We start from the raw sequence: 19,972 nt of genomic DNA, 5'->3' as shown, positions 1-19,972 counted from the left end.
TTATGTTGCAATAAAGGTGGGTTCTTGCTGTAAAAATGTTGTTATAGAGATCAATAGACCATAGCCTTCAAAAATCATCAACAATTTACCAAAATATGGAAACTGCTGTAAAATACATTCACTTTAGATGTTTACTACAGAAAAGGAATTAACTCCCACTGCTCAATACAAAAGAAAAATTCAAATTTGCTACTTTTAACCCGATCTATAATATTGCAATTTTTTCTTTCTTTGTTGGGGCTTCGTTATCTCTCATGCCCTGTTTATCTACCCTGATCCTTTCTTTAGGCATCGTTGACATACTACATAGATAGCCAGACAACAACTTATAGGCGCCATTATCTATTTGGTGCTGAGCATTATCGACAAGCATATATCTTAGAGTCGACAACAGCTGGTATTTCTTCATAACTAGAATCGATAAGTTAACACACACATGCTTACATATTTTAACTTACGAGTACATGTCTTGAGTTTACACGGGAAAATGTTGGGACAGATTCCATCTTTGGTACAACTTGCAAAGAACCATAGCCATGCAAAGCTATGGATTCTGAACTACCACGGAGCTACTCTTGCATTCATGTTTTCAGCAGCAGACTCCCGCGGACTCTCACTTTTGAAAGCTTGAAATCATGTGTGCAGCAGCGGATTCCCTTGCTTTGCGCGGACTCTCACAGATCTTGCTTTTACTGATAACTTTTGAATCTGCAGCTTTTACAATGACCTTGGCAAGAAATCCACCTTAACAGGGGTAAACACTGACAACGATTAGCTCAACTTTGCAACACATTTTAGAATTGGAGTGCTCGGTTAATTGAGACGACAATAGGAAAGAAAAAACACTAAAAGTTAAGAGGTTTAACCAAGTCTACGACAAGCCTTCTAGTGGAGCGGCTATACCATTTGGCAATTGATAACTACATTGCCTGTAATACAGCCCCTTAATCAACTGCAAGATGGTAAAGGAACAATAGCGTCTCCCTGACAGAGCATCCCTCCCTTTGTTTTCCTACTCGCATATCCCACCATGAAAGCAATATAGTGTTAAATATTGTATGATTAGATAGTGTGGGTTGAATCGCCAAATCCTCATAATTAGGCAATCAGGAGATGGTGTAATATTTTTATCAGTTTCTTACCTTAATACATTTTTTGTAACCACTATTTAATCCCATTAGCTTGAGGGAATAATCAAGACATTAATTTCCAAATTCTCTTCTCTTCCCCTTCTAATTTCTCACCAAGAAAGAAGAGTGTCCCCACAAGGATAGACTACTTTCTTGACGCCTTATATTCTCCATGCTCCAGTTGTCCAGTACTAGGTGTATAGGGGTGTGTTAAGTCCAACATTGGTTGAGGGAATGAGTTGTGGTCTCCTTACAAGGTCATGAACAATCATTCCCTCGTGAGCGCTATTGAGTTTGAGTTATGCCCCAAGATCCATTGATTCATCAAAATCAAACAAATACAAAAAAAGTTGGATGGAAAATGGTCAAAAGTTTAGAATAGATTTTTTCCTAGGCTAGATCTCATCAAATGTCCAATCATTTCCATCAATAGCACAATAGCATGTATCCTAATTGATATAAAATATATAGACTTTTGAGGTACATGGGAAAGTTTTAACATCTTACCCTCAAGTGGAAAGACTTGATATGTTGGCAATACCCAATTATTCCTGCAGCACAATTGATCCAGTTGCTGCGGACATAGAATTCAAACATAAATGCATGCATGTTACAATTATCCAGCAAGTAAAAATTGGAACAAAGAAGAAAAGACACTAATACTTTTAGGATAAGTAATTCACAACAGGAATGTGAAACTACATCATTTCTAAAGCATTTGTGGGAGAATCACATTCATCTTTTCATGTATTTGTAGACAACTAATATAACCAAATACTATATTTGTAAATAAACATTATACAAATATATCTTTTGGATAGATTTTCGGCGTAGATGAATATGAATATACTTCACTTGACTTCCTCAGTTTCCTACATGTTTAGCAAAGTGACTCAGTTTCTTGCACTCTTATTAACCTTGGCATACACTAGTATTGTATTGGTGCTGTCCCTCATCAATAAAATCTTCATTAATCAAATATAAATACATTCCACTTGACTTTCTCAGTCTGCTGATCCCCTCAAGCTCATAGATACACTTTAATTAAGCTATGGTCAAAAACTAGCACCGAATAATGTCAGAGTGGTCGATTTGGAGGGGTTTACAGCCTTGGGATAACCCTAGCCACACATGAGCTGTTCATTTAGTTTGAAAACCAAAACCCTAAATATAATTTGGACACCAAGCATAAGGTTGATCCTGGAATCTATGAGATGATTTGGCTTAAGAAAATGGAGGAACTAAAGATATCAAACTGGACCAAATAAGTTAGGAAGATTTCAGATTCTTAGGAATTAGATCAGAATTATCGCTCAACTCTTGGATCATCTAAAATTAAGGATTTAAGTTTCCTCTTTTAATTGATTTGTTTTCTTAAATAAATTGTATACTCTTCCGATGAATAATACAAACTATTCTGATACCAAAAATCACATTGACATACTGGAAAATACTGCTGTCTTCTTTTCAAGCCATGAGTCGCGTATTGACAGCTGAACTAGTTTAGCAAACGCAGCTAGCCCAAAATTTTACATGTAAAACAGTGAATTGATTTCAGGAAGAAATAACCAGTTGAAAGTTTTCACTATGACATACGGTAACCTAATACAAAATTTTATACAAGGAACAAATGCATCCAAGTCAAAACAAGTACTTCATCTTTCTTAGTTCAATAAAACAAGCATGTCCAATATGTGTCTCAACAATGACTTCCGATTATATTGAAGGAAATCTTAGAAATATCAAACATGAAGAAAATTTCCAATAACAGAGGACAAACAGAAGACATTTGAATGATCGCAAAATGGAAAGAATAGCAGCCTTCTACAACGCTAGTTTTCACCTTTCAATAGCTTATCTGGGGAAAGGGATACTATGGTATGGCAGAAAGATATCAAAGGGCTGTTCTTCTCTGTTAGTTCAGCATATAAGGACCTAAACTCATCAAATCTTAAGTAGGAAAGTTGGTCATGGAAGACGATTTAGAAAACAAAAGTTCCTTATAAAGTGAACTATTTTACCTGACTTTTGGCAAAGGAAGCAGCATAGACCCATGAGAACCTGAACAAAAGAGGTTTTTACCTATGCTCTAGATGCTTCTTATGTGGGGAGCAAGCTAAGACTTAACCATCTTTTTTTACATGCAAGTGACAGATCAGCTATGGAAGATGTTCATCCGCCTGAGAAAGATTAGGTAGGTGAAACCAGGGAGATTAAAAGGAGTTCTAAATTGCTGGAACGGTGATGGCAATGCACCAAAAAGGAGGAGATATGGAATTGTCCCAGCATGTATTTGGTGGACAGTATGGAGAGAAATAAATAAGATGTTTTGAGGACAAGCAGAGCAATTTGCAGAGGTTCAAGACGAATTGCTTAGCTCTTTATTACTTTTGGTGTAAACAGGAACTGTTAGCTCAAATAGAAGATTACTTTGATGTTCTAGAGTATTTGTAGGAAAAGCAACAAATAGGTGATCTAGTTGTAAGTTGTAATACTTTTGAAGGGGGACAACATATTCTGATGTAGTATACATGTGGCTATAGAGATTAACGGTTACCATTCTCAAGAAGAAGAAAAAACAAGACAGACAGAAAATAAGAAAAGCGAAAAAAAATAATGTGTCAAATTTGGATGCCTCATCTTGCCTGACATTGGTTTTGCAAAGTAAGAATAGCCTCGGACAATCTTTTTCCATTGCTATATTGAATAGTACATGAGTCTTCTACCAGTTGATTGGTACTGTCTTCGTCTTCTATACACATGTCATTACAGCCATCTATAAGAGCTTCATTTTCACCCCCTGCGTACATATTAAGAAGGAAATCATGCTGACAGTTCCCAGTCCAATTGGATTAAACTGATGCTATTCAACTGAAAAGTCTCCCAAAGGCTGACATAAAGTATCATAATGGGTATTGAAACATCAAATATTAGCAACAGATAATGTCACCTGTCATAAGAGAAAAGGTACCAGAATAGTTTCTGCCCATTCTTTTTCTCAGTTCCAATTAAAGTGACACAAAAATGTCAGCTATTTCTAATAAAAGATACTCCTTTCGTTATTTATCATTTTTTTAAGAAACAAATAGGTCTCGATTTATCTCATTAAATTTTGAAACTTATCAAAAATGCAACTTTTAGATCCATGTTGGGCCTGCGTCTCTAAAAGGAACAGAGAAGGTGTTTGATTGAAGATAACTAGTTGAGGAATAATCAAATTTTCTTTCCTCCTTTGAAGAACAAAATACTACTGTCATGGCAGGAAAACAAGAAAAACAAACCCTTACCAACTCATAAGGAACAATATGATCCTTGAAGAAGAGCAAACAGGAAAACAAACACGAGAAGGGAAGTTTCATTTCTGATTTTTTCAAGTTGTAAATAACAAGATAGATAGCAATACAAGAATATATGAGAACAAAAAAAGAAAAAGAAAAAAACTGATGATACATGGAACCTTCAACTGGCAGTTTGTTGCTTTGCATTCACATCAATCTATGTAATGCCTTAAAGGAAACAAAAGAACTTCCTGCCTAATAAAAATCTAACTTTCAGGAAAGAATCTAATATTCATTGATTCAGATGAAACGCGCTAGCAATGGAGAAAAGATCGTACCATTTAATTCGGTCTGAATAGTTTTATTGCACAAAGCAATCTCATCTTCCAAAATGCGTAGCTGATAATGCTGAAAGTAATATAGAAAGAAAGTGAATATCTCAAAATTTGACAGCACATTAGGGACCTAAATCATAATCCACAGTTTTCTACCATTTCTATCACCATATCGAGAAAACTAAAAATGTGGACTTCCTTAAACCTTCACACAGATGGCCTTCCATGTCCAATCTGAGCATGAACAGGAACACCAACACCCCTATCATACACAGCACGCAAAAATAGAAACACAAAAGAAACAGAAAAGTGGGAGTGAAACAGCTACCATTATGGGTTGTGGCATTGGCTCATTTCCAACAACTTACCTGGTTCTTTCTGTAAGTGCAAAGTTCAAAGCAGTACATGTCTGGAATGAAGTTACTGAGAAAAAATGAGAAAAGGCTGGCAAATTGGACGATGCAAAGTCTTTTTTTGACAGTATTCCCACCTACATCATGTCACTGTTCAAGGTGCAGAAACAACTAGACAAATCAGAAGGTCCTTCCTATGGACCTATGGAAGGGGAACAATGAAGGCCAAAAGATCCATCTAGTGAAGTGGTAAAATGTGATTATGCCAAAGCAACAGGGAGTACTGGGAATTAGAGATTTGTAGAAGCACAACAAGAGTCCGCTAATGAAATGGTGGTGGAGGTATGCTCAAGAACCAGCAAGCTTATGGAAAGAGGTTGTGACTGCCAAATACGGGAGTTAGGACAAAAGGAACACAAAACAGAATAGAGCTCCACATGGAGTTGGACCTTGGAAGTATGATAACAACCTGAAAGATGAATTCTTTCAAGAGGTGTCCTTCAGGACTGGAAATGACAACACAGTCAAAATTCTGGAAGGACAGGTGGCTTAACAATCAACCCCTCAGAACCTCCCATTCTAACCTCTATCACTTGGCTTCTGACCCAGACTCTTCAGTGGCACAAAACAGAGTAGGTGACATATGGGTCCCTCACTTCAGGAGGAACATATAGGACTGGAAACTAAATGAGCTTACTGATTTATTAAAGCACTTGAAGGAGTTTCAATGTATCCTCCAGTCCCAGATAGCTTAAGATGGAGTAGCTCTGAAAAAGGAATCCAAACTGTGAAGGAAGGATATAGTAGGCTGTGCACATCAAATGGAACGATAGATCAATGGGATTGGAAACTAATTTAAGAGACCAAAATCCCAACCAAAGTCAAATGCTTCTCATGGGCAACCCTCAAAGATGTTATCCTAACTCAGTATAACCAACAGGAGGAATTTTCAGTCGATTCCTCCAGTTGGTTAACAGACACTTCATGCAGGAAACAAATAACTACTAAAATAAAATCTATACCTGAGGGAAAAGAAAAACAGTTTTCTTATCAATTAGAAGGAAGAAAGGAGTTGCACGTCCTGGGAAACGAAGTATACTTAAATGAGCGAGAAGTAACCAGGTATAGGAGAAGGGACAGTAGGCTCAAAGGAGGCGGGGCCTTTTTGTTTAAGGGCTGCTCGCCTTTGAATAAGATTTTCATAAAAAATTGTTCTCTCGACTTTTTATCAATATGAGGTGATCGTAAGACTCTTGATTCAGGCAATCCAATCCTCCGAGTGTAAGGCGGAAGCCCCTAAAAATGGTTTTCAAAAAATGGGTGATTAAAAGATCGAATTACTATGCCTATCTTGGTGGTCGTGAGATGAAGGGAACATTCTTGAAAACGAGTCCAGAGTTCGTCAAGGAAAATTGGGGAAAAAAATCATCGAAAGGGAATAGGATGTTAGTCATTTGTCAGATCAACTAGTGCAAATTCTCTTTTTAGGAGGTCCAGAAAATGTAATACCCAAAGTTTCATTTGCAAATTCTGATCCAACATTAACAATTTTTCCAAAAGTGAAACGAGAAGCCATATTTATTAACCATAGAATCAAAGATTGTCAACATGGAAACTAGAAATGGCATGCACCTAGGAAGACGTAGGAAGAATAGCAATATCAGAGGCAGTTACCAGTTTCTCTCTTTTCCAGCGAAGAACAGTCAAGGCAGATTGTGATATTGCATATTCCTTTGAAGCCAAAGTGGTTACTCCATCCTCAGATTGTTGGGAACCCAACTGAGACAGGCCTACTGCAGAGACTCCTTGCATAACTCTTCTTCTTTTCGCTTCAACAATCTTTTCATCATCGTAATCAGTAATGCATGACTTAATCATGGGTGGAGCCACATTCTCCTGTCAACATGCTTGAATATTGAATACTCACAAACATTTTCGTCCATAAAATTGACTCTGAAAGCATGATGTGATAACAAAACTTGCAGGTAATTCAAAGTTATTACTCAGAAATTATTACTTCCTCCATTTCAATTTGTTTGTCCATTTTGACTTGGCACAAAGTTTAAAAAAGTAAAGAGGACTATTGAATCCTGTGATTTGAACTACATTTGAACTACAGATATGTAGAATGTACCAAATGCACTTTAATCTTGTGGTCTTAAACACGTCATGCGAAAAAGGATAAAAAATGTCCTTCGCGTAACAAAAATTCCCTCCTTTCACCTTATGGTTCAAAAATGGCCTCAATTTTATTTTTAGGGCTAAAAATGCCCTTTTATTAAGAAAAGCATGACATGGCATAGTCCAGTCATTTAATCAAACAAGTGGCCTTTAACTTAAAATGAATAGTTATCATGAATTCAATTATTTTTCAAGATAAGGTGGGGGACTAGACTTCGTGGTGGACAAACAGAGGAAATTTGATGTTTGGGCATGTGAAGAGATCTGCACATATGCCCAAGCGAGCGTTGTCTTTCTTTTTTAGAAGTTTGGAGCATCTTATATGCTTCTTTTTCCTCCTAGTTTTATTTATTACTAGTCTCTAGACATGTGAAACATGTGTGTTGCACGTATGCTTCATTTCAATTGAACTTTAAAACCATATGTAAGTAATGAATAATTGAAATTTTTGAAGGAAACTACAACATTTTGTAAGTTATACATAATCAATTGAATTGGTGTAATTTGTTTTCTATGTAGCTCTTCTAATATAGCAATATAATATTTAGGATGACACTTTTCTTGTTTTTTGATACTTCAGCGACACATAGTTTAAAAGTAAACTTAAGCAACCTAACACGGGTTATGTTTGTAAATGTCTCACTGTCTAAAAACTTGTGTCTTGTCTTTAGGAAACTGTAGTCGACTCCTTTTTACAGTCGCATAAATATCAAGAGCTATTGCTTATCTGATGCAGTTAGTTGTCCTAGTGCACATACTATTTCTGGCCGTTACTCCCCCAAGCTCACATAGCTATCAACTTCTCCCAACTCCAAAGCTTTGGCATTGTCAAGCCTCCACATTTACAACCCTCTTCTTCCTCTTACTCTAAATATCTAAACAAATTCTTATGTTGGGTTGTTAGATTCTCGCTCGGGATAATCTTGTAGTCCTTACATAAACTTCTATCTCTCCTCTTAAGAAGTAGGTAGTCTATTTGGGTCTTAGCCACCGCACTACGGTAGGTCACCAAGTGTTCCTCTTCTGAAAACTCGAGTTAGAAATAACAAAGTCAATAACCTTTGCGCAATAACCCCCTCGTTCCTATCCCCAAAGTAGAAACCGCCATGCACATCATCGTAACCCCTCAAAGTGCTCCCTATATGGACCATTAAAATCACCTCCCATAAATGTCTTCTTGATGTGTGGGATACCTCTCACAACCTCATCCAGATCCTCCCAAAACCACTTCTTGAACTCGTCGTCGAAACCCTTATGCACTATGTCAAAGGTCAGACCTCCCACAGCTAGTTTAATAGCCATCATCCTATCATTCACCCTCTTACTCCATTCCACCATAAATAAACAAATAAATATGATAAAATATTACTATGAGATGGGAAAATAATTGAAGAAAGTTCCACATGTACTACATTAAACAGAAAAGAGCATATAAGGCACTATAGGATTCATTTGGTGATAATAAATGCTGAAAAAATTGTTACGATTTTATCTCTTGCCTAAATGATAATCACATCAGTCGTTCACACATACTTGATGAGGACCACCAAGCCAATTGGATAAACAAGTCATTTATCACCAGCTTTCTTTGAAAAAGGTGCATCTCGTGGAATTCCTTATAGTGTAGTTACTGTAGGAGTTAGTTTTCACCTGATTTACTTCTTTCTCGCTGGAGCTACCTCCAACGTGTACATCATATGCATGGGCAGCTACCACTTCTACATGTAGATCTTGCAAGCCACTTGACAACCGCTCCCTGTGATGAGAACTCCATTTACAACAAAAAAGGAACTATGCTTAATATCCTCCTCGCGATCCTTTTGAAAGAGCAGAATAGATATCTAGGAAATAAACAAGAAATTATCTGACCACCCACATGCTTCTGCTGTACTTCAAAGGCAAAAGTAAGCAGGCACAATGAAGCTAGTGTTTCAGGAGCAAAGGGTCCAACTAATTTGGGCCCAAATGAAGCAATACATAATTATTACAACGCCCCAGGGAAAAGGGCCCAAGCAAAGAATAAGGCCAAAAATACCACTTCTGACTGGAAGACTATACGCTTATTACAAGCAAAGCCTCTGCAGCCTCTATATACAAAGCACAGGAAGACACTTCCGATGCCACCATAATAGAAATATTATCAAGTTTGTGAAAATCCCGTCAGAGAAAGAAAAATCATAGGATAGTTTCTACTGGAAGGAAAACAGGTATGATGGAGCATATTAAATTGAGAATAAAAAGCATTTTCGCTGCAGAGACTAGAGGGCAATGTTCGACTAAACATTTTGCAATAAAAAAAGGAAAAGAAATAACAAAAGAAACCAGATGCAACTTCTACCTAGAATGCCAGTTCGACAAAATCTCTCGGTAGGGAAGCAAGTGAAAATACTCAACAGCTGGAGCAACCGACCATTCACATGAATTTTTCTTGATTAAAGGACCCTGCAAGCTACTCCAGAAGCAGATTCAAGGGAAAATCAGCCATTGGTCGACATTGGAGCAATATTTATAGTACTAAAAATAAAACTTAAAGCAATATTCATTTATGCAATGCAAAATTCAGCTTTTCTAACAGATTATGAAATAAACTAAGGAGAGATCAATTCCTTATAAAATTTGATCCTTCATCCATGAAATGCACTTATCAGGCTACTTAACACATCAATAGATCAACATAATTGAATTATGCTCATACAAGTGCAAAATGATGTGATGAATACTATTGTTGAGTTCCAAGATAGAGGTGAATTCAAAAAAAGTATGAATGCCTCATTCGTTGTCACCATGCTTGAGGGAGGGAGCTACGAGCGCTGATGATACCATGTTTCTTTGTGATGCAGTTGAGACCCAACTGGATTAGGACAAGTTCTCATTTGGTTTCAGGTAGTGTTAGGTCATAAAATTATTTTGAGGAAGTGTGAGATTGTTCCTGTTCGAGAGGTGAATGACCTTGGATTGCTTGCTCGAGTATTGGATTGTAGGGCTGGGACTCTTCCGACTACATACCTGGGAGTATCGTTAGGTACTTCGAACAAGGATCATGCGGTGTGAAAACCGGGTTTTCAGAGGGTTGAAAAGAGACTAGCAGGGTGGCAGAAAAGATAAATATCGAAAAGCAGAACGAAGTGCTTATAAAGAGCACATTATCGAGCATCCCCACTAACAACATGTCTTTGTTTCAGGCTCCAACTGTGGTCACTAAAAAGCTGGAAAAGATTCAGACGAGATTCCTTTGGGATGCAGCGAATGGGGCAAGAAAATTTCACTTGGTGCGGTGGAATCCTGTCACAACTCCTACAAAATGAGAGGCGTTGGAATTAAAGATTTGATGCTACAATTCAACAAATTAGGAGGACACAAGATGGAGAGACTTTTTGGGACTTGAGATTTAGAAGGGATTTTCAAGATTGGGCAGTGAATGAGCTTCAAATATTGTTAGCCTTACTGCATATGCAAGTCAATTCGATGGATAATCTCGATGTTTTGCAGTGGGGCTTGGGAAACAATGGAGCGTCAGCATGAAGTACTTCGATGAGAAACTATTATTTAGGGAGGAGGTTGAAGTCCCATGTAATGCAATATGGGTTCCAAAGGTGCCGAGGAAGGACGGACTCTTCACTTGGCCAATAAAGGGGTGATCTTGATAGCGAAAAATCAAAGTGAAAAGTTGCTTGCGTCAGTTGGTGTTACATGCGGGTGAGGATTTGGATCATCTTTTACTTCATTGTGGCAAACCATGAAACTATGGTGGGATATGCTTAGGTGGTTTGCCACTCTTTGGGCGATGTCAAAAACTGTGAAGATTTGATGTTCAGCTAGAAAAGTGGGAGAAGGAGGAGGAGATAAAGGGCTTAGAACGTGGTTCCACATGCGTTAATATGGGAGGTGTGGAGAGAGAGAGAAATAGGAGAGCTTTTGAAAGTGTAGAGTCAAGTTTCTCTCAGTTGAGGAGTAGTCTCCGTTTCTTCATTTTCTTTTGGTGTAATTAAAAAATTCCTTATTGTATAGACGATTGGATGGAATTTGTAGAGAATCATATTTTGTAGATTCTTTACCTTTTAGTATATCACTAGAATACGCCTAGTTTGACCACGTTTATGAATGAAAATAATTTTACTTGATAAAAAAATGCAAAATTGGATCTCCTACGAGCACATTAAAGATTTATATATTATGCATTAATATTGGTAACAAGACTCACATTTGACAAGAGATGTATTTGGTTTTAAAGGTCCAGTTTATTATTGTTTTTGTCGTTAATTTCTTGAAGCATGCACTTGAATATGTAGAGAAATGAACCAACCTTTCAATGATGTCGCGAATAGGAATCGTAAAACCTTCATTCACCAACTTAGTGGATTGTACAAGATATAATCGCGCGGATGCTTTTTCTTTATCCAAGGAATATACAAGGTGGCTCTCTAGGACAACCAGATCACTTCTATTGATGCCTGTTGCAAATGCAAATTACATGAAATATTTAGTCATTCTACAAAAATTACAGCACATAAACTGAAGTATTATGGCAATATTTCCAACATTACATATGAAGCTGCCTATGGCTAAGTGAAGAATATAAGGCTGCTTAAAAGATAGGATATTAATCAGTATACTAGTAGCAGAGTTAATTACTTCAAAGAGATCAAAAGGCGGAAAATGGTTACTAATCATGACTGATTCTAGTGGAATAAAAATAATTACAGATCAATCCAGCTAGCTACAGAAAAAATCAAACCAAACTTGAGAGTATTTTTCAAACAAACAAAATAAATGTAAGGAAGATTCTTATAACTCAAAGATAGAGACTCATGGGGGCAGTGACAGATCTAGAACACAACCAATGGATTCACGGGAACTCATTACCTTTTGCCCAGACCCCTATACATTAAAAAAATCATTAAATATCAAGAAAAAAAAATGATTGTCAACTAAGTTATTATTGTAAATTAACTTGAGGTCTTTGTGGGTGGCAGAACCACAATTTTCACTAAGATTCAAAATGTAAAAGAGCAAACACACGAAGAAGTCAAGGAGATTCACTATCTCCTATATATTCATAAAAAATAATTTGACCTTTAGTCCTAGTGGAACATTTTTTTTAATAAAACTGAACTGAGACGGACTTAATTGGAACAATATGGACAGTGACAATTCATAAAACCACCTCAACTTCCTTTGTATTATGTAGTTACTAGTGAATTTATCCGCGCTTCGCGCAGTTATAAAAGATAATAAGATATCATCTTTTAAAATTAAATATTACTATATGTATCTCTCTATCTCTATCTATCTATGAATATTTGGTTTGTTAGTAAACTTTCAACAAAATCATGAGTTATATTTTGAAAGAAAAGAAATCATAGACTTACGATAATCAAAAATTCATATAAAATATAAAATGAAGAGTAATTATAGAGAGAGCATACAAAAAAAGTAAATAATACGACGTCATTTTTACAATCATAATCATTAAAAAAAAAAAAAAAAAAAATAAATATATATATATATATATATATGAAATCAATATACAATCTTCCGAGCTCTAGTTGACATCTACTCCCATAAGTCAATCATCATTCAATAGCCTTCATCCTATTCTTCAAGTCCAAAGTATGAATACAATAAGCACCGAAAACATAACAAATTAAAATGCTAATATGATCATTATTCATTATTGTCTCTATTTATAGGACTACAATATGAAATAACAAATAATGTCATGAATATGACATTAATTATTTTAGGTGTTATGATGATAAAAGGTTGTAAGAATAATGAAAATAAAGACCATTAAGTTTTACATTTAATTTTTTTAAAGAAATGACTTTTTAGTTTCTTAACATTGCTTTAATATAATCAAGAGGATTATATGAGTGTTTTTTTTTAATATTTTGAATATAGCACATAAACGGGGGAAAATGAAAATGAGAACCCCCCCCCCCAAAGGAGAAAAATAATAATTGTATTTCGCTATCGCATCACTTTTTATATTTCTAATTTTATTATTGTATATAGATTTGACAATAAATTATTCTGCAATATTGAAGCCTCGCATTAGTTGAATATGCGATTAAGTTTCATTATATGGTGGAGACTCGAGATACTTTGTGTGTTATATTAGGAAAAGACATATACATAAGTAAAGAAGATATTATTCTATGTAAAATGGTTGCTTTTGTATTTTTGGTTTTTTGCTTATACACGTACTGTACCGGGCTTCATATTTTTTTTAATTATATATATGGCCAAGCATTAATTGCTATTTAGGTAGTAGATTATCAATTGAATTTCATAATACATTTCTAGACTATACATGTCAAATACAAATTCTACTGTCTAAGGATTAAAGTTTTTCATGATAACTTCAACGTCTCTTTGTCCACTATTAATAGGAACGGTAAACATTTAATTGGTTTTTTTGTTTAATTCTATTTGATTCTTAGGGGGTGAATTTTGAGATTGAGTGGAAGTTCCATCCGGATTCAATGGATCAGAACTGTAGTAACAAAGAAATACATATTCGAAACTTGAAAATAAATGGAAATAATCTAATAATTAGAAACTTCACCAAATTTTGACCAATCCTGGTATATCTTAAAAATGATTTTTTAGTTAAAATAAGATTGCAATGTAATGTATAATTTCCTGAAAATAAAAGCAAAAAATAAACTCACATCATCCATAAAATTAACTACCATCTTCATGTATTAGTAATATCATCACGAATAAAAATGCAACAGAGAAAAGAAAAAATATTAAATTAGAAAATAGAAAATAAAGAAACCAACAAAATACATACATTCACTCCATATTCTGCATCTTTGTATACATGTATATATGATTTCATATGCAAACATTATCGAGCATATGTAGCTGTGTGTTCTTGAGAGAAATCATGCACATTTTGTTTGCAAACACTATTTTATTCATTCATTTATAGTATGGTAAAGTGATGAAAGAAGTTACAATGATTCATATAAACGCATAAATAAATGTGATTTCTTTTAATCCTATTAAATTTGTTATCAAAAGAAAGACAAAAGGTCAAAAGAAAGGTACTAAAAGAAGATAAATGCAAGGCTGAAGTAATTTATAGAACGTGTCTCTTTAAATCCTGTAGGGGTTGTAGGGGTTTAATGTGTTTTCTTATCATGAATATATTTTATTTTTAATTTAGAAAAATGAGATAAAAGCTTAAAAATTTGACAAAATAGATAAATACTAATGATGGTCATTGAAAGGTGCCACATCACCGTTTTCATATTCTACTTTATAAATATATATATATATATATATAGATTGTAGTTAAAAGAAATAAAATGTAGTTATTGTAGCCTTGAGTGGCAGGTGCATGAAACATCTTTTCACAACATGAACCACAATGGACATCACTTCTCACAAACAAAACCACAAGAACCACTTGCTTAGTACTGATAGGAAGCACAAACAAACCAAAAGAACTATTTCCATAGTACTGATAGAATAAACAGGCACCACAGGAAAGATCAGTTCAAACCCAATTTGGTGGGCAAGGAGAAAATCACTTCCAAAGGCAAATTTTGAGAACTTAAAACTCTAGAATTTTGATTCCTCATTAAGCATATACCTGTTGCTTCTGTGGCAGCGGAAAGCGCAAGATCTTGGAGCGATGATCCATCAGCATACTGAAGACCGGTTGAAAACATGTTAGCTTTTTTCTTTTTGCTTATGCACTTTGAATCAAAAAGATAACTTGAAGAGACATCAAGATGTTTCTCAATAATGGACCAAACTGCACAGGTCATAGAACTATGCATGAGCAAGCAATTCTCCCTCCTTGAATCAACTAAGAATACAGCAACTTTGGAAGTAGGCCATTTCTGTGATAGCGGAACAACTTCTGCAGCATCCAGCGTTGAAGATATATCACATGCCCTCATAATTTCCTTCTCAGTGAGTGAAAGTTGGCTTTCCAAATTGTCCACGTCAGTGTAATCTGATCGATGCATTAATTTCACATATGTCATCAAAGTTGGTTTCAGAACTACAGCTAATTGGCAAAATGATGCAAAATTAAGAAATTCTATTTTCTGATCTTGATGTTGCTTCCTGTAGTAGTAGTTGTAGAGCAACACAACAGCACCCACCTGCCAACATCAGCAGCCAGTAGAAGAATGGATTAAGTAGAACATAACAAACATACCATAGCGCTTGCAAGAAGGTTTCTCACTAACCAAAAAATATCATAACCTTTATTACTCAACTTCCATACCAAGCTTGAGTATGCTAGCACACTAATTAATCTAAATTCAATCATAATGCAGCTCACTTCCCCTAGAATCATTTACATAGAATCCACCCATCCCCATCGCAGAAGATCTTTCCCCAAAGTCAATTGCATGAGATATAGAAGTTTAGAGTATACAGATGAAAAGAAAAATGTGTATGGATAAGTTCGTGTTTAACTTTAGATTATTTTTTTTTTGAAACTGTTAACTTTAGTCTATATATCCACAGGTATACTACAACAAAAGTGTAGTTCCCCATCAAAAGTGTTTCAACTTACAGAATAAAATAGTCTTAGTCTAAACTGCTGCCTATAAACAATCTAGCACATCAAAGATGTCTTCTGTCCTAGTTAAATATATCTTGTTTACACCAAAAATAGAAAAGAGCTAAGCAGTCCATCTTGATCTTCGGTAAGCTATTCTGCCAATTTTCAAAACTCCTGTTGTTTCTCTCTTTCCAGACTGTCCACCAAATACATGCTGGGACAAGTTTCCATCTCTTCTCCTTGTCAGCAGCATTGCCATCTCTATTCCAGCTGCTCAGAACTCCTTTAATGCTCCCTGGTTTCACCCATCTTATCCCCTTTAGACAGATGAACATTCTCCATAATTGTTCCGTCCATGTACAATGCAAGAAAAGATGGTTAATTGTCTCAGCATGTTCTTCACATAAAGTACATCTAGAAGCCAACTGATAGCCTCTTTTCTTTAGATTTTCATGAGTCAAAACCGCTTCTTTTGTCAAAAACCACATGAAGCAGTTTACTTTGTAGGGTACTTTTGGTTTCCAGATGCTCTTCCATGGCCATGCCGTCTCCTGTCCAGCATTCTTGTTGAGTTCCTTATAAATTGAATTTACTGAGAATTGACCTTTGGTGTCATTCTGCCAAACTAAGAAGTCCTTTTCGGTGAGGTTGCTGAAAGAGCCCACTGAATCTTGAAATTCTGCCACTTTGTCTATCTCCCAATCCTGAAGGTTCCTCCTTAAGAACAAATTCCATCCTTGTTCAGTCCACATTGTAGCCACAGTGGCCTGTTGATGTTGGCATAAAATGAACAATTCAGGATGCAACTGTTTCATAGGGACAGACCCATTCCACTTATCCTCCCAGAAGGATGTCTTTGACCCATCTCCCACTTCTACCTTGGTTCTGTGATATAGCACTGGCCATAGATTTCTGATTGCCCTCCATACAGTGCATTTTATATGGAGTACTTATCATTTTAGTCATCCACTTATCTTCCATGCCATATTTTGCTGTGATGACCTCTTTCCAGAGCATGTTATCTTCATTTGCAAACTTCCACAACCACTTCATCATTAGACTCTGGTTTTGTTTCCTCAGATTTCTTATGCCTAGGCCTCCTGTATTTTTACTCACAATCAGTTCCTTCCATTTAACAAGATGAAACTTCTTCTTATCTTCACTGCCTTGCTATAAGAAATTTCTTCTAAGAGCATCAATGCTATTAGATACTTTGGCAAGTATAGGAAAGACTGACATCATATAAGAGGGTAATGCATCCATCACACTGTTAATTAAAGTCAATCTTCCTCCCAAGGACAAGTACTGACTCCTCCAGTTGGTGAGTCTCTTTTCCATTTCTCCAGGACCCCATTCCATATGCCTTTGGACTTGCTTTTAGCTCCCAAAGGCATACCTAGGTAAGTAGTTGGAAGCTCCCCAACCTTACCTCCTAGTGTTCTGGCCAGAACTTCTGTATTAAGCACACTATTGATAGGATAGATGAAGCTTTTCCCCCAGTTTATGTGGAGACCAGAGACAGCTTCAAAAATGACAAAAATAACCCTCAAAATCAGGATTTGTTTTGTCTCAGCTTCACAGAAAACCAATGTGTCATCTGCATATTGTAGATGAGTTATCTCCAAACTAGAAAGTTCTCCTGCTTGGAACCCCTTGATCCACCCCTTTCCCTTTGTTGTTTTAATAAGGTTACTCATTCCTTCCATAGCTAAGATGAATAAAAATGGGGAAAGAGGATCCCCCTGTTTAACTTTAGATTTAAAACCACATGTAATATTCTAAAACTCGCAAACTTCTGCACTTGTTAAATATTCGAAAGTAATAAAAAGATAAGGCCTGGAAGCCTAAAGTGATAACTTTATCAAACAAATTGATGTATGGACATACTAGAAGAGATACGATAAGGAATAAGATTATGCATGACAAGGTCGGAGTGGCTTCTGTGTTGAACAAGATGAGGGAAGTGGGAGTGAGACGGTTTGGGCATGTGAAAGAGGAGGTGTGAGAGGTTGCCTATAGCAGGTCTAAGGAGAGGTAGAGGTCAACCGAAAAAGAATTAGCAGAAGTGATTAGACAGCAAAACATGATGCATCTTTAACTCATGAGGACATGACTCTAGACAGAAAGGTATGGAGGTTGACGATAAAGGGTAGAAAGGTAGACGAGTGTTGTCGTACTTTTATGTGGGAGAGGCAGTGGGTCAGTCTCCTCTTCTCATCTTTTCCAAATTAAGTAGTATTAGATGGTATTCAGGTAGTATCTTATTCTTCAATTTTCACTACTACATGTTGCTTCATTTCCACTGTTTATCTTGTTATCATTTTCCTTTCAATCCCTTCTATTACACCAAATATTCTAAAACTTCAGAGATTCCATACACATTCTATTAAAGCATAGAAACTTCACACGGAGTTCCAATCGAGAAATCTTTTAATTTTACTCAGTGAATTCAATTGCAAAAAAAAAAAGATCAAATTGAATTAATCAATAAAAACATACCAAATGAATGAACAGTAATTGGAAGGCTATGAGTACCTGTTTAGCCATGGATTTTTGTTGATCAAGTGTCGGAACTTTCTTTGATTTGCAAGAACTGTGCCCTAACAACGGCTCCACCATACATTCCAGCAACGCCTGCACTACTTCCTCTGTTGCACACACCTTCTCCGTCACCTCCATTTTTTCCGTCATCTGATTCTAGTTCTAGATTATAGTTGGTGGTGCAAAAAACAGTGATCGGAAAGGAGAATTTCGATTTTAAAAAAAATGCAATGTGCATGCAAAGAAGCATGGGGTTTAACGCCCTGGGATATTTTGGGGGGAATTGGGGTTTTCCCTTTTTTAGGGTGTTAAAGAAAAGTTCACAAAATGTCACTTTTACCCTACTAATGGAAACTATTGGTCCAATATATGTTATTTTTTATTTAAATTTATTTGTTAATTTTTTTATGTTCGTTTCAAAAATAATTATTATTTTTTATTTACTTTTTCACATAGTATATTTAAGTCTTAAGATTATAAAATTAAAATATATTTGACATATTTTTAATTTAAGATTACAAAAAATTAAAATTTTATGTCAAATCAAAATAAAATAAATAATATTTTACCTATCAATGGTACGGTATTTGAAAATTTTAATTCGATAATTATAATTTTTTATTTTTAATAATATTATATTATAATCATATTATAGTAATTCAGTATGATTCGATAATTTTAAAATTTAATTTTAGTGAAGTGTGATACGGTTACTATCATAGTTTGTTTGACTTGATCTTACATATGGTATGAAATTATGATTTCGACTTTTTAAAAAAACGTCTCAATCACATCATATTAACATTTTACCCATCAACAACTATATGCATGACGTAGCCCCACAAAACAAGGTCTGAAAAGAATAAGGCGTAGACAAATTTTATTCCTACCTCAATGGTACACATATTGTTTTTAATAGACCCTCGGGTCAAGGAAAAACAAGCCAGAGCAATTCAGACAGAGAAGCAACAAAAATTAAAGCATAACAAAGCAAAAAAACTCTCCATGTCAGTTTCAATTTGATTGTTAGGATTTGACTTGATACGGAATTAAAAAAGTAAAAACATTTTTGAATCTAACAGTCTTAAACTAAAAATATATGTTGATTGACGTATCGAAATGTCTTTTAACTTTGTGACCTTAAACACGTTAAGTTTCACCTCCACGCCATTTCAGTGTGTTTACACTCCAAAATTTATGTAATGGTGTCTTCAAATCTTTAGTTCAGCCTTAACTATGTCACAAGTCTCATCAGTCAAACTAAGTCATTCCCAAATAACATACACCACAACACCAAATTTTAGATTTGTCGCATCAATTCATTTATCACCAATGTGGATAAAATGGGTCAAGAGCTAATCCTTAGTGTATTCCCATCAAAACTGAAAAGTGTTTCGCTTTTTCACCCATATCCGTTAACTGAGTCTCAGCTTCATCATACATACTCTAATGTAACACATACACCTCACCCTCTAAATATCTTCATATATATTTTTGAGAGACTTAATCATAAAACTTTTCTAGATCGATAAGCACTATGTGCAAGTCTTTTTTTGCTTCTTATATTACTCCATTGATCCCCTTACAAAACAAATAACTTCTATTATTAAACGCCTCAAAA

At 35.5% G+C, this 19,972-nt stretch overlaps 2 protein-coding genes across 2 annotated transcripts in view; both read right to left on the bottom strand.

Annotated features, from left to right (window-relative positions):
• LOC125820771 (protein phosphatase 2C 16-like) overlaps positions 1 to 19,972 on the bottom strand; it is a 75,459-nt gene that overhangs the window by 16,167 nt on the left and 39,320 nt on the right. The gene's annotated exons all lie outside the window — the stretch shown is intronic.
• Positions 379 to 18,615, bottom strand: LOC125820769 (uncharacterized). Its single transcript, XM_049500197.1, has 10 exons — positions 18,346 to 18,615; positions 14,884 to 15,403; positions 11,581 to 11,728; positions 9,616 to 9,726; positions 8,928 to 9,033; positions 6,771 to 6,992; positions 4,747 to 4,816; positions 3,776 to 3,930; positions 1,638 to 1,704; positions 379 to 744 (listed from the first exon to the last, which is right to left on the bottom strand). The coding sequence occupies exons 1-10, from the start codon at positions 18,499 to 18,501 to the stop codon at positions 614 to 616; spliced, it is 1,686 nt and encodes a 561-aa protein (XP_049356154.1). The 5' UTR covers positions 18,502 to 18,615; the 3' UTR covers positions 379 to 613.

The sequence above is a fragment of the Solanum verrucosum genome, unplaced genomic scaffold (genome assembly GCF_900185275.1).
Source record: "Solanum verrucosum unplaced genomic scaffold, falcon-dt-bn FXZP01000117.1, whole genome shotgun sequence".
Taxonomy (NCBI): domain Eukaryota; kingdom Viridiplantae; phylum Streptophyta; class Magnoliopsida; order Solanales; family Solanaceae; genus Solanum; species Solanum verrucosum.
This window is presented reverse-complemented; position numbering and strand designations above follow the sequence as displayed.